The 15,787-nt window shown below is 42.7% G+C and overlaps 1 protein-coding gene across 13 annotated transcripts in view; it reads right to left on the bottom strand.

Annotated features, from left to right (window-relative positions):
* nf1a (neurofibromin 1a) overlaps positions 1-15,787 on the bottom strand; it is a 118,696-nt gene that overhangs the window by 62,878 nt on the left and 40,031 nt on the right. For 9 of the 13 annotated variants that reach the window (XM_083773862.1, XM_083773864.1, XM_083773868.1 and 6 more), the window contains 4 exons: positions 12,039-12,200; positions 11,268-11,365; positions 7,814-7,949; positions 6,399-6,461 (listed from right to left, as the gene is read on the bottom strand). In XM_083773862.1, coding sequence (XP_083629988.1) covers positions 6,399-6,461; positions 7,814-7,949; positions 11,268-11,365; positions 12,039-12,200 — 459 coding nt within the window. The remainder of the gene's footprint in view (positions 1-6,398; positions 6,462-7,813; positions 7,950-11,267; positions 11,366-12,038; positions 12,201-15,787) is intronic. The other 4 variants (XM_083773873.1, XM_083773874.1, XM_083773866.1 and 1 more) reach the window with 1 other exon arrangement.

Here is a 15,787-nt window from a genome sequence, read left to right as displayed (position 1 = left end):
TCATTGTTCATTTAACTCTGAGCGACCTGTAGCCGGAGATCCCATTTGGGTGCACTTTGGTTCAGTGTCGTTTCTGGCAGCACATTTTTTATTTTAGTTTTAGTCATGAGTCTCTTGAATAGTTTTCATTCGGTTTTAGTCACATTTTAGTCACCCGGAATGTTTTAGTGTTTAGTCTAGTTTTAGTCGACTAAATATCATGAGATTTTTGTCGACTAAATCTACAGTTGATTTAGTCGACTAAAATGTATTTTGGCGGGGCCTTGATGCCGTCGTAATGGCTGATTTTACACTTGCTGAAAATAGCAGCGCAGCGCGACGCGTTGTGAGCTTGTAAATCTGCTATTTTCAGCATGCAACCAAGTGTAAAAATACTTATACTGGATCTCTTGTCAACTAGTCCTTTCCTAACATTTTAGTCTAGTTTTTATTTGTTGACAAAATAGACAGTATGTTTAGCCATAGTTTTAGTCACCATAGCTTAGTTTTCATTTAGTTTTCGTCAGTGGAAAAAAGGTAGTTGACGAACATTTTCCGTCATAGTTTTAGTCGTCGAAAACAACACTGCTTTGCTTCCCTTTCCACCTCTCTCTATGGGCCTTGTGTATCAATAGAAGATTAGATCCTAGCCCCGGAAATCAGGCTCAAGAGTCAGACTCACGTGTGATTTACAGAGCGGTCGTCATATCACAGCTTTAAAGGAGAATTCCATGCTAGAAGTCTTTTTTACCTTTCTTTGTAGTCGTTACGTCCCCACCAAAGAGGTCCAGGTGTTTTTTTGTGTGCAAAAACTCCTTATTGGCTATTTCCCCTACCATAAGCCCTCAATGAATTGCATTGAATAGGAATTGAATGGGGCTATGGGGTGTTGTGCTAATTCGCTTATTTCCATAGAAATAAGTAGTAAAGTGTGCCGCTTGGGATATTATTTACATTATGAAGAGAGGATATATACAAAAAAAAAAATCCCATTCAATTCAATGCAATTCATTTAGGGCTTATGGTAAGGGACATAGCCAAAAAGGAGCTTTTGCACAAAATAACACCTGGACCTCTTTGGTGGGGACGTAACAACTACAAAGAAAGGTAAGAAAGCCTTTTAGTATGGAATTCTCCTTTAAGAACGTCAGGTGTTTTGATCCGCAAGTTTTATGACATGGAGAAGCGGAAGACTGACAAGCAAAGAAACCCCACCAGTCAGTCACCAGGATTCACACACACACACACACACACACACACACACACACACACACACACACACACACACACACACACCTATTTACATAGACAGCCCAGAAGCCAATCATATGTGCGGAATGAGACAGGTCATTGGTATACCCACCAATAACCTCACAGGGAGGTAATTCCAATAAGAAATAGGCTTCCTGTTTTGTGGCGTGTTTTTGTTATATTTGTCTGTCTGGGGGGGGGGGGGGGGGGGGGGGGGCAATCGCGGCTGCATCAACGGCACCAGACCATTCTAACCCAGTAGTCACTAACTTCTATCCACAAGAAATATCCTAAAGGAAAACCTAAATCAGACACTACATAAATAAAAAATAAAAGTGATGAACGAGGTCCAGTTTCTCTGCATCGTGCAGTCCCGAGTTCTGGCCGAGATACAATTTAGGCATTTACATTTACACTAAGCATGAATAATAAAAACATGGTAATACATCCAATACATAAAAATTGTTATCCTGAATCATACGTAAGCTAAGAACCCAACATCCTAATACCTAATATCGATATAATGAAACTATGCGTATACACTATAAAGTGCCATGTCTACATAAAATGCTATCCAAGTTACATAAACTGCTCCCTCGGAACACTCCACCTATACCACCCCGTTTATGCAATAATATTTCTTATGGCACTATCGTCCACAAGCCCACAGGCCAGAATAACTGACAATTCCAAGTAGTACAGTGCGAACGCATTTCACAGTGACTGTTCAAGCTTTAAGCCCCCGTTTAAATAGGTCAAGCATCAACAGAACCTAACATGATATATTGTTTTCAACACCTAGATTTGAAATGCTTGTAATGACGTCACCTAGTGTTAATCCTGTAATTTCCACTATACACATGGTTAGATGTTAAGATTACATAATTTGTACGTGAACAAGGACCTGGCGTCAAGATTTGAGCCGTGGCTACGCTCACATGAAATTGATGATACAATAAATGCCGAATGGCAGTTGCGTTGAGATCAGAGTCAGCGTATGCCCATTTCTTTGGTCTTCGCAAGTTTGATAAATGATGGCCCCCCATTAAGTGTAAAAGTGTACACAAATCCTCTCGACATGTCACTCAGAGTTGAACGGACAATATGAATTTTACTGTGCGGAAAAACTAAAAACCTTGAGGTGTGAGGACACTTGAAGCCTCAATCTCCCCCCACACACACACAGTTCCACAAAAAATAAAATAAAATAAATAAGAGTGAGACAGATGTGTGGAGCAAAGCGGTGAATGACCCCCAGCCTATATAGGTGACCGTTCAGACACCCCCGGTCACACATCACAGCCTGCTCTGGACACAAAGCAAAGCCTGTGTGTGACTATACATTCCACCGTAACACACACGTACATAGTGACCAACGACATGCATATTGTGCATTCACACTCACAAAAAGACATTCACCGACAGACAAAGCCAGATAGAGCCCCACCCATGTGGCTTCAAAAAATCATCGGCATGATGGAATTTGGACAAACAAAAATATAAATAAAGTTAACATCCACACCGGTCTGCGTGTAAGGTATGTTTTCATGCACGCAAGAGAATATCAGACAAGTGCAAGTTTCCATCTACTGTAATTACAATCCAAAGTTTGTTTGTTTGCCTGTGCACAATACTGTAATGTGCGAAATACAAAACCCTGCACAGACTTAGCACGGTATTTTACAGCAACAGAGTACTTGCAGGAGGAGATTCCACAGTTCATGATATCCAAGTTATGAGTTCATAATATTTGAGTTATGACTGCATAATCTCTGAAATGCAAAAGCTAGTCGATTCTGAATTAAATGTCTTCCTTTGGATTTCTACAGATTCTATGCAGGAGCACTCGGTATTATCCAAGTGAGAGGTGAACGTCAACAAGATTAGACTTTATAAGAAAAGCCAAAACCAGAGGTAAAGCTTCAGTCCATGCAAGGGTCTATTTCAAAATGGCAAGAGGACAATAGATCCAGAATTAGCTGTGTTGAATAACCTCCCCAGTATTGTGGCATCTCTGTCAAAATGGCAACCAAACATTAACATACCTACTATATGCCGTTTCTAAATGCCTGAGCTGACATTGCACTGGCAGACTGCCAGTTTCACAGGAAAAGTTATGGTGCTGCGTGAAAGCTAATAGCCACAGAACTTAGTTTACAACAGAAAACCTTAAAGGACAACTTTTCAACTTGTATTATCGTAAGAATGATGGCTTCCATTATCACATTGCAGTTTCTATTAGCTTGGATTCCCCATCGATGATGTCACTGGTGGACGGGTTTCTGAACTGCCCACGGCCCTCCCACGAGACACAGACAGAGTAGGAAATAATTGTGGCATTTGATCATGAACATTAGTGAGGACCAGTTATATGAAGGTAGGTTGAAAAGTGGTGAGGTGGTGCTTTAACTAACCCTAAGCCAAATAATGCATACTGATGAAATGTGAAATAATGTTGAGTACCTGCATTGAAATACATAGCAGGGAGGCAGTGTGGGAGACAATGTGATGGAATGATAAGAGACTCGGAGACTGAGCAGTTGTCACTTCATCTATGTTGCATTAACCCAAGTTGGTAAGTTTGTGGCAGTCACCAGTGGGTTATTGACTGCTCCTTTTTCACCCCTTTATCTTCCCCCCCCCCCCCCCCCCCCCCATTTATCTCGCAATTTATTTAGCAGTTCTCCAAAATGTAGTCTGTCACTTCTTAACCCCTAATGTTTGGTCTCGGGGCTGGATGTAGACAACCAAGTGTCTCCTCCGATACAGATGACATCATCGCCAGCCACTTCTTTAATCCCCCTGAGAGCGAGGTGTTTCACCGGGAGGGTGCAACGCGCATGCGGAGGACCACGTTATGCTTCCTAATCCGTCTCCCCGACCAACCTGTGGGAGAGGTTGGTGCGACCACTCGCGGCCAATCGCATTCGTTTGGAGCACCCAGCCATGTCGGATGCACCGTGCCTTTTAAAACCGTGTCCCCCACTTTGGTGAGAAGGAACCTCTGTTACTTCTGCCACTATGGTAGCTGTACAATGGAACGTTTGCATTGGGCTTTGAAATAATTAAAATAATCTCTGTAGCATATATTACATGACATTTAACACATTTTGTTCAAAAAGATGATTTCCAGACCATCAACACACATTCTACAACTTTTGAACCACACTTGATTAACATAAGTTTCAAATAAGCGCAGATTGCAGCTTAGAAATTTGTAGTCGAGATATTAACACGGGTGAAATTTAGATTTAGATTATGTTAGTCTCACAGACCTTATTTACTGCATAAAACGAAGACCCTATGGGGAAAACAAGCACTGGAAGTATGCGGTGGAAATCCATTTGCAAGGTAACTTTTTTGTTGTACTACAAAGTGTAAACTTCCATTGTTCACATTCCTTCAGTAACTTACAGGTCATCCATTTGTGACCAGATTTGACTGAGAGACTGCCATTAATGAGTTAATAGCACAGGCAGACTCTTCACATACTAGAGCATGTCTGAAATAAGTGTCAGAGCTGAAATGTAAATATGAAATAAATGCCCAAACATGTAGCTAAGGTGAAATGTTGGAGTTCACAGAAGTGAACCTTTCAAGCCTGTTTTCTCAACTCGCTGTTTTCTGCAAGACATTACTCTATAAACCATATCTCCGAAACTGGTGGGTCAAAGTGAACAACCAATATGTCAATTTGAAGCTATGATTCCCTGCTTTTATATGACATGAAAAAAACGAAAATTCTAAAAAAAATCCAATGGCAGTCCCTCAGTCAAATTTAGTCACATTTATTTTGATAGCCGTTAACAGCAATGCAGCTGCAATCGAATCGCAACTTTGCAACCGTGTTGCAACTTCCCACAGTCTGTGGATTGGAGATCTAGCAGCTTCATAGATGCAGTGTGCACACTGCCGGACTACATCTAAGCCTCACTAAAAGCGGCACTCAGCAGCCAGCTATAGCCAGCCAGCAGGCCAACACACACACACCCCCCGAAAAAGCACCGAGTTGTTTTGAATTGATGGTAAGTCCTCTACAACCCAACAAGAGAAAACTCAACCCAAAAACACAAGCCATGTCATTCCCCTTTGAGCTTGGACAATTTGTTTGACGTTTGTAATTCTCAGAATTATTATGTGAAAACGACTTTATTTCATGAGCTCGATGCCAAAGATCGGAGAGTTTTGCGTCGCCACATCATTGGCCTTATGATGTAGGATGTAGAATAATTGAAAACATGTTAGATGTTACAGTAGGTCTAAGCCAAGGGGTCCAAGGTCAAAAGGAATAACTAAGCGTCCTCGTGTTCCATTGGTGATCTTTCTCTTCCATTCCAATTCTGGTTCTGGACCAGTCAACCCAGTTAAACCCCATGAAATCAGTCACTTTCAGAACATTTCATCCAAAGCCAATGTTCATGTCTCAGTTTGTGTGTGCGTGTGTGCCCGTGCGTGTCGCATTTAGACTAAACTGATTATGATTGATCTTGCATTGCTTTCTTTTTATACTCTAATATATGTGGAATTTAACCTAATTTATGTTTTAGACTGAAAATCCAAACAAACAAAGAAAGTAAAGTAAGTGTGTGTGTGTGTGTGTGTGTGTGTGTGTGTGTGTGTGTGTGTGTGTGTGTGTGTGTGTGTGTGTGTGTGTGTGTGTGTGTGTGTGCGTGTGCGTGAGAAGGGGATTGAAAAATCTCCCATTGGAATAGTTATGCAAATGGTGGTATGTGATTTTCTCAACAACAATGAAACATTTTGATGCAGATGAAATGTTCTGAGAATCAGTTTTCTCCTGGAGAGCAAACAGCCGTGACTAGAAAGAAAGATAAGAAAGACTAATGAAAAACAAAAAGTGAGATACAGTATTGTGAGAAGAATGCTACTGGTTTTTGGAGAGTTGTTAATCGGAAAAAACAAGATAAAAAAAATAAATGGAAGAGACTCTGTGCCGGTATTAGTATGATGATTTAAAAAGAAGGTTGCACACTATGGAGAAAAATAAATAAAATGAAAACATCCAGAGTTAAACCAAATCAAAAATGTAACGTATGTGTATTTGTGTATATATTATATAAAATAGATATAATGAAAGAAATCAAATGAACAGAAATGCAAAAAAAAGGCTTATTTTTTGCTTTAGGGGGTAGAAGGTTCTCTGAACTTACTGCTTTTTTGTTTTCCTTTTTTTCTTTAACTGTTGCTTTATTCAGTAGAGAGTGGCAAGTTGCCTATAGAACAGAGATGAGCAAAATCATGTTCACAGCACCAGCTACACACACGCGCACACACAGAAACGCACACATGCACACACACAGAAACGCACACACACACACACACACACACACACACACACACACACACACACACACACACACACACACACACACACACACACACACACACACACACACACACACACACTTGGGTGTCCACATATAGCAGACGTTGGACAAGACAGTACTTTGAGGAACTGCTTTCCGAAGAGTTTTAGTCACTGCCCACTGGGAGGTTGTTAGATGCGTGGTTCATGCATGCTTTTTGCGTGGTTTTAACTTCAGCAGCATTGTGTATAGTAGTATGGCACGTGGACTGAGTTAGTGCGCACAGCACTTGCCATGAGGAAAGCGAAAGAGGGGGGGGGGGGGGGGGGGATGGTTAAAGTATCAAAAAAGAAAAAAGAAAAATACCAAAACCCAACAACAACAAAAAGCCCCAAATCAACATTACTTGACTCTCCTATTCCATTGGACATACTGCACCACTGTTAAAGAGCTGTGGTTCAAAAAGCCATGTTGAAATGTGTAACGAAATGACCCAATGCAAATCAGTGATACAGTCTTTTGGCCACCATTGAGCAGATAGACGGTTTCAAACACCACCACCTTCAGGAAAGTTACAACCCATATGAACTTTGTTCTGGTTTTGTGTATATTAAATAAATACGAGAAGGACTTGCTGGCCAGCTGTAAGCTTATAGCTAACTAGCTATAATGTCCATTAGGTATTGTGGCGGGGGAAAAAAAACGTAAAGTGGGAGAAATATCTTGTGGGTTTCTCGCTCTTCCCGACTGTTACCATTTGTTATCTACATTATGATAAACTGGTGAGATGACAGCTAATGTGGTTGGGGCTTTAATGGCGTCGGACCTGATTTGGAAAATGAGTGTTTGGATGAAACCATCTATAGGCAAATTGGTCAGTATGAGAGAGCAGAGCATTGTAGCGTCCTTAGCGAGGGTGTGGCAGCAGCCGCCGCAGGCTGCCTATTCTGAAGCACCAACACTCACAAAGGCAGGCTTTCCTACTAACTGGCTTTCCTACTAAGAGAGTGTGTGCGTGTCTGTGCGTGTGTGCGTGTGCGTGTGTGTGTGTGTGTCTTGATCCAGCAGCGTGTGCAGCAGCATAAAGGGGCACCTCAGAGTAGCTGGAAATGTGCCAGTGGGAGAAAGAGCGCGCACACGCACACACACGCACACGAACACGAACACACACACACACACACCCCCACACACACAGATGAAGGCAGCTGAAGGTGGAAGTGGCGTGGGTGGGCATGGCGGGTGGATGTAAGGTACCGTACCTGGTAGAGACAGTGGCAGACGCTGCGGAGCTGCGGGGGGAACTCGCTGGAGGAGCCGATGATGGCCTGGAAGAACCGCTCCGTGATCTGCAGCAGGTTCCTCTGGTTCTCCTCCAAGTTCTCCCCCTGCTCCAGCCTGAGAACCAACACACACACACACACACAGGGGCAATTATGTATTGTATATGCAGTGCACCGATTACAAATACAATAAAAAAAAGATATGTTGAAAGCCTTGAGATCTACAAGCTCAAAAATAGCAGACCTACAAGCTCGTAGCGTACCACTCGGTGGCGCGCTACGAGCTTGTAGGTCTGCTATTTTTGAAAAATCGTTAAAATGTGGCATAAATCATTGAATATATATTTCAGAGCGAGCATTTTTAACTAAAATATTTGCTTCTGGGGGGTCCCTGGAACTACATATTTTGAGATGGGAGTCCGTGGCCCAATAGAGATAATTCTGGGGGTCCTTGACATGAAAAAAGGTTGAACACCACCGACATAGAAACATTTTTCAGAAAAATGTTAAGATTTAGAAGCCTTTTTCTTTTTTAGTCGACCTCAGTCCAAAATGGGTTAACATATGAATGGTCAGTCACCAATTCACTCTCGGTCACACACAGAGAAACATGAGATCACGTGATCGCTAAATCTCAGTCACCGTTCACTTCCTTGTTATTCCATTTGGGAAAGCCAGGCCCCTAGAGCGCTGGGAACGGTGATGACGCCCTACCCTACTGGCCTAAAGCTGCAACTGCAGGCGGGCGGTATACATGCAAGAGCATGTATAATCGTTCATGAATCAATTCAGGCGCGTTCATGCATGGAGGTTTGCACTTTTTTGGTACCAAATGTTGAGTACTAATACATTTGTGCACAGTATGAGCACAGGGTGATATACAGTGCCTTCGGAAAGTATTCACACCCCTTCACTTTTACCACATTTTGTTTTGTTACAGCCTCATTTCAAAATGGATTAAATTCGTTTTTTTCCTCATCAATCTACACACAATACCCCATAATGATGAAGTGAAAAAAGTTTTCTCAAATATTTTGTTAATTTATTAAAAATAAGAAGCTGGAAAAACACATGTACATAAGTATTCACACTTTTTTTTTTTTTTTATATATTATTTTGCGGCTTACGCCTTTTATTGATTTTTTAAGGGACAGATAGTAGGCTGACAGGAAACGGGAGAGAGATGGGGGGATGACATGCGGTAAAGGCCGTGTCGGGTTCGGGAGTCGAACCCGCGGCACACCGCGACTGGATCACCAGTCCGGTGCCCAGACCGTTACGCTACGGCCTGGGCCAGTATTCACACTCTTGACTTAGTACTAAGTTGAGGCACCTTTGGAAGCAATTACAGCCTTAAGACTTTTTGGGAATGATGCTACAAGCTTGGCACACTTGAATTGGGGGTATTTTCCCCCTTTTTCTCTGCAGATCCTCTCAAGCTCTGTCAGGTTAGACGGGGAGCGTCGCTGAACAGCTATTTTCAGGTCCTTCCAGAGATGCTCAATGGGGTTCAAGTCTGGGCTCTGGCTGGGCCACTCAAGGACTTTCACAGAGTTGTCCTAAAACCAACCCTTCGTTATCTTAGCTGTGTGCTTGGGGTCGTTGTCCTGTTGGAAGGTGAATCGTTGACCAAGTCGGAGGTCCTGAGCGCTCTGGAGCAGGTTTTCATCCAGGATGTCTCTGTACACTGCTCCATTCATCTTTCCCTTTATCCTGACAAGTCTCCCAGTTCCTGGAAGACTTGTTCTCCCCACAGCATGATGCTGCCACCACCATGCTTCACCGTAAGGATGGAATTTGCCAGGTGATGAGCGGTGCCTGGTTTCCTCCAGACGTAATGCTTGGCATTCAGGCCAAAAAGCTCTATTTTGGTTTCATCAGACAAGATAATCTTATTAATAATGGTCCGAGTCTCGTTTAGGTGCCTTTTGGCAAACTCCAAGTGCGCTGTGACGCCCGGCTGTCATGTGCCTTTTATTGAGGAGAGGCTTCGGTCTGGAGGAAACTAGGCACCCATCACCTGGCAAATACCATCCCTACGGTGAAGCATGGTGGTGGCAGCATCATGCTGTGGGGATGTTTTTCAACGGCAGGAACTGGGAGACTTGTCAGGATAAAGGGAAAGATAAATGGAGCAGTGTACAGACATGCTGGATGAAAACCTGCTCCAGAGCGCTCAGGACCTCCGACTTGGTCAACGATTCACCTTCCAACAGGACAACGACCCCAAGCACACAGCTAAGATAACGAAGGATTGGTTTTAGGACAACTCTGTGAAAGTCCTTGAGTGGCCCAGCCAGAGCCCAGACTTGAACCCCATTGAGCATCTCTGGAAGGACCTGAAAATAGCTGTTCAGCGACGCTCCCCGTCTAACCTGACAGAGCTTGAGAGGATCTGCAGAGAAAAAGGGGGAAAATACCCCAAATTCAAGTGTGCCAAGCTTGTAGGATCATTCCCAAAAAGTCTTAAAGCTGTAATTGCTGCCAAAGGTGCCTCAACTTGGTACTAAGTCAAGAGTGTGAATACTTATGTACATGTGTTTTTCCAGTTTCTTATTTTTTATAAATTAACAAAATATTTGAGAAAACTTTTTTCACTTCATCATTATGGGGTATTGTGTGTAGATTGATGAGGAAAAAAACGAATTTAATCCATTTTGAAATGAGGCTGTAACAAAACAAAATGTGGTAAAAGTGAAGGGGTGTGAATACTTTCCGAAGGCACTGTATGTCTATACCTTAGAATAGACCTATTTGACAGAACGAGCGTCAACGAGCACTAGCTGAAAATACAAACACACACACACACTGCAAGTCTGTCTAATGTCTCTCCAAAAGCCCTTGAATATGATAGAATATAATTTAGGATTACTGTCATTATGATAATCTAGCACTTTATATATTGCACACATCATACCTGTAACTTTCTCTCTAAAAAAAAAAGAAAAAAAAAACTTTGTACATTCTTTTATGTTTTAGAAAATTATTCCAAGGGCCACTAGGTTGTTGTCTGCTGGTCGCTCGCGCAAAGTTTACAAGGACGGACACATTTTTTGTATTTGTAATCGCAATGGCACGCATTCTCCCTCCAAGGAAATGTCGGGTCAGCAGCGTAGCGTAACATGAAACACAAAAACGCTGATAGCTGATGCTGAGCCAAACATATATGAATGGAAAGGCTCCACCACCGGAGCAACCATTTGTGCTCGCCTCGCCAAGCCATTATGTTACATTGCTGACATGATGAGACCGAGGCCGTGTTTATTATGGTGAATGTTTCATTTCATATCACACAATATGCACTCGTAGGCCTATAAACCAAATTGCACCAGAAGACATGATTAACATCACATACAATACTTCAGTAAACTAGTGTTGCACTGGTCAGCAACATCAAAGGGTTTCATGGTGGGTTGTGGGGGGGCACTTTTACCTGGTGGGGTCCACTTCAAAGCTGATGTGTTCAGCGGTGGTGATGACCCCTCGTAACAGCGGCTCCAGTAGCTTCTGCAAGTAGGCCGCACCGTACACCTAAAGGCACATGCACAGGGATTAAGTGTAACGTTTCCCCTTCCCCGCTCAGTAGTTCATGTTGATCAGAAGACATTCTAATATGAAATATGTACGACACGGTATTCAGCGTTTAACAACTTTAGTTTTTTTCAACCAAGGTTCATGTTTTAGGTTGTTATTAGATAAAGTAAAAGGTGAGTGTATTTTTTTATTTATTTGCTGCTTTCGTTCGTTTTAGGGATTTTAGCTGTTTTTGATAGGGGGGCGGGGGCATTCGAGCCCTGGGCTAAATATGTATTATTTTACAAAAATGTATAGCGATTTATTTTTGTATTATTTACTATAGTCCTACTAGACTACTAGACATCTGGCCACAAAAGATCATGGGATCTACTGAATGTGTCAAACTGACATATTGAGCCTATGACACACAGTGTGGCTTCCCCCCAGTAGGCTACCTTCACATTCAGTAGATCCTGTGATCTTCTGTGGCCAGATGTAATTTCTTGGGGTCTAGTAGGACTATAGTAAATAATAAAAAAATTAATTGCTATTAATATTTTTTCGCAAAAAACATCAGTCTGCAAGGACTGCCGGCGAAAACAACGCAGCAGTGTGACTAATTTCCTTTCTTTTTTTTGTGGTGGTACTGTAATAATGTGTACCTGATTTCCATGTTGCGCATTCTCACCTTGAAACAAAAGGTCATTATTTTGCTGGCCAGGCTGTTTCCTCTGAAGAGAGTCTGCATGGAGTCCGCCAGCTCCACTTCTTTGGAGAACATGTTCCACAGAAGCTGGTAGAGCAAGTGCCGGGAATCGAACAACGTCACCAGCACACGGGCCAGCTCGTCCTGAGGACAGAACAGAACATGCAGAGATTAGAGTGCCATAGACTTGCTTATATAATTTGAAATTGGCTAGTTTTTTAGTCAGTCAGAGACATTCACTTTTAGGAGGCTGGTCCGACTGTTGCAGTCTAGCCAAAAATAAGCAACAGTATGGCTTCTCTGTCCAACCTTTAGCTGTGGATAGCAGGTTAATAGATGTTCGGTTAATTAAGGCCTAGGCTGTTTTTGAGACTTTTCCCCTAAAATGACCAATGACCAAAACCAATGAGTAAAAATAGCTCCAAGGTAGATCAGGTTTTGTTGTAGTCATATCACCAGGGAATAGAGTGACAGCAGGTAAGCTTCAGCAGGAATTCAACATTTTTTTACCTCAGCCTGAACAAAACTTTGAATCTGAACGTGAAGAACGTAGCCAGTAACCATGGATGCACTGAATCTATTCTATAACTGAAACTCACACAAATTTGGTGACATACTGTAGAAGTGAAGCACAACAATTCCAAAACGATTTAGTCAGAGTAATACTAGAAGTAATACATTTTTTTTCTACATTTGAGTGTAGAACCAGCAATGTCCGTGTACACCTATGTGGCCATGAGCACGAGTATATGACTATAGGGTACCAGTAGGGGGCGCCAGAGAGAAGAGAGAAGAGAGAGAGAGAGAGAGAGAGAGAGAGAGAGAGAGAGAGAGAGAAGAGAGAAGAGAGAAGAGAGAGAGAGAGAGAGAGGGCTGCACCACTCAGTTCACACGGGTGTGATTTTTTTATCCCACGATTGTGGGATAAGGGTACCTAATACTTGTTTGATTGATTGATTGAATACTTTGACGGTGGACAACATTGGAACCAGAAGCCATTTGTGCCAAATGTCTTTTTTTGGATGAGTCAAACATTATTTCATGTACTGCCTGAAGGAAATTCTTGCTCCGTTAGCCACCACCCTTTCATCAATACTAATTATCTATCAAGGGAGCCACTGTAAAGGGCTGTTTATTTTAGAGACATAGAAAAAAAAACATGATGCCGGACCAGGGGGGCAGTCAGACAGATATCTTGTGAAGCTACTAAGGAAATCGGGATTTCCTGAAAGTTCATATAATGGCCTGTCGTGGCGCCGTCATTGAGCCCAAAAAAACCCCATATCCCCATAGAAGTCCATGTATTTGGGCCCAACTTAACCTAGACTGTATTACCTTAATAAACATGGTCATGAATACTTTCTGCTTCCAGTCACTAGTTTAAAGTCTCATTTCTAATGTCATAATATTCTTTTTGGAAAATTATGGTCCCATTTATAAAAAAAATGACCATAAAGTCACGTATGCTCTGAGGGGCGTGGCTACCGTTACAGTCTATGATCGGGATTCCCCACCCACTCGAGTAAAAATAAAAACCAACGGAGAAGAAGGGGGGAAGTCCCGCCTCGTTGTCTGGGCCAGCCAATGGCCAGCTGGGCCCAAACGGATCTAGAAAGATGGCGATGTACAATTCAAGGACTGACAGGCTTCATTTTACGTTCATGTTAGACCCGCGGAACGCTTTGTCCATATTTTTTACAGTCTATGTGCCGGACACAAAACTGACTACAGACTATCAAATCCCTCAATAAATTAACCAAATCTCTCCGTGTGTGCACATGTGTAACATTCTTTCGCATATCTCGAGAACCCTGCGACCGTTCGACTTCAAACACGCCGTGCGTGTCGCAGGCGACCCGAGTGACCGTGCCGCATGGTCTGAAGGTTCAGCAATATTGTAATAATAATTGCAATAATATGTTCTCATAACCGGTACATGGTCATATCAGCGGTTGGGATCTCCATATATACTAGAATTTCGCGGGCGCTTCGCGGCCGCTCATCCCAGTTACCTTGCCGCGCACTATGGGAAGAAGGAAATTGCGGGAGGTGACTCCACATGTAGTAACGGATGGGTTATTAGTTATTATTATGTGTCCTTATTAGTGTATTGTAGTCAACACTTTATGGCTCATACACACTGCTACCCACTGGTATTTGCTCCGATTATGCTGTCGGGGAGCATTTTTGGCGCTGACCGACAAAACGGCTGATCTGACGTTAAGCGGTGCCCAAAAGGTAGATCACGATCTACCAGTATAGATCACAAAGGCTTTGCAGGTAGACCACATGACATGGCCCTAAAAATATATATAATTTTAATATAAAAAACGATTTTTGCATCTGCCGCTTGAGATGACCTGAGATGACTTGATTGACATCAAAAAGGGCCTGTCAGCTCAAACACACAATGCAATACTTGTTGTTGCGTACAATCATCAGTAGCAAAGTCAAATACCAAAAATAAAAACCAATGGGATGATAGTTTTATTTTGCTGGTCGTTTTGAAAGTAGCTGTGAAGTAAAAAAAGTGTGGGCAGCCCTGGTATAGATGATTATATATATATATTAATTCCGTGGGTAAATCCCTGTAGGCTCCCCACATATTGGTAGCATATTACCTATATTAGCCCAATATTGGCGTTACGCATTTCAGTTGAATAATGTTGTGTGCGCACGTGCGCGTGCGGAGAAAGACAGTTATTTAATGAAACTCAAGATTATAACGTCCTGTCTCGCTGGCGCCGTGTATAGGCTGCACGGCTATTCCTGTGTGTGTGTGTGTGTGTGTGTGTGTGTGTGTCTGTGTGTGTGTGTGTGCGTGTGTGTGTGCGCAATGAAAAGTACTCGGCAGGCGAAATGGCGAATTCGAACGGTGTAATTGTAATAGTTTGGAACAAACCAAGTAGTGTGGAAGAACAATGTTGACGTAACTAAGAGTTTCGCTGAGTAAGCGATATTTTATATACAGTGATTTAGAAGGAATAAGCAAAATCGTGAGGCGAAGATTCCTCTCCTTCCTTGTGTTTTTCTCCTGCGGACAGGACTGTCAGGGAGACTCGGAGATCAGAGCAGCACAGGGGAGTGACTTAAAAGACGGGGTAGTAGTTGCCAGGTTTGCGAATTGTAAGCGAGTCGTAGTGTGTGTTGAATGGCATTTGAATGGCATTTGTGGGCTTGTGAATGAATTTTCTGCATAGACCTGGCGAATTTAGCGTGGTGAAAGGGCAACAGTGTTCCGGGGGTGTGGGTGCTTCGGGCGATAATGTTTGTAGTAAACAAATGCATTGGCGGCGTGAGTGTGGAAGGGAGGCATTTTTGGTGGCAGTGCCAGTGCCAGTGTTTGGCGGGTGGTGTCGAGTTTTGGCGTTGGGCGCGATAGGAGGAGATAGCGTTGCAACACTGCAAAGGTAAGTGTGTGACGTCACTGCCGTGTGAGTGTAGTGTGTAAGATGGTGTTGTGGGTGTTTCAATAGCGACGTAGCTGTTGTGGCTTTGGGTTTCTTGCCATGTGTTGGGTACAACTTCTCCAATATAGAATAGATATATATATATATATATATATATATATATATATATATATATATAGGCATAAAAGGGACACACACGGACAGATCCAGAGATCTCAATATTTGGGCATAAAAGAGACAGACACACAGACAGTATGCGTAGTGCACAACTGGAGAGGTGTGCGACTGTGCGTTCCTAACGGACACCGGGGTCCAGTACAG

This window comes from Protomyctophum parallelum (genome assembly GCF_964188405.1).
Source record: "Protomyctophum parallelum genome assembly, chromosome: 9".
In the NCBI taxonomy this organism is placed as follows: domain Eukaryota; kingdom Metazoa; phylum Chordata; class Actinopteri; order Myctophiformes; family Myctophidae; genus Protomyctophum; species Protomyctophum parallelum.
The sequence above is the reverse complement of the archived record's forward strand: the minus strand, read 5'-3'. Positions and strand labels throughout refer to the sequence as shown.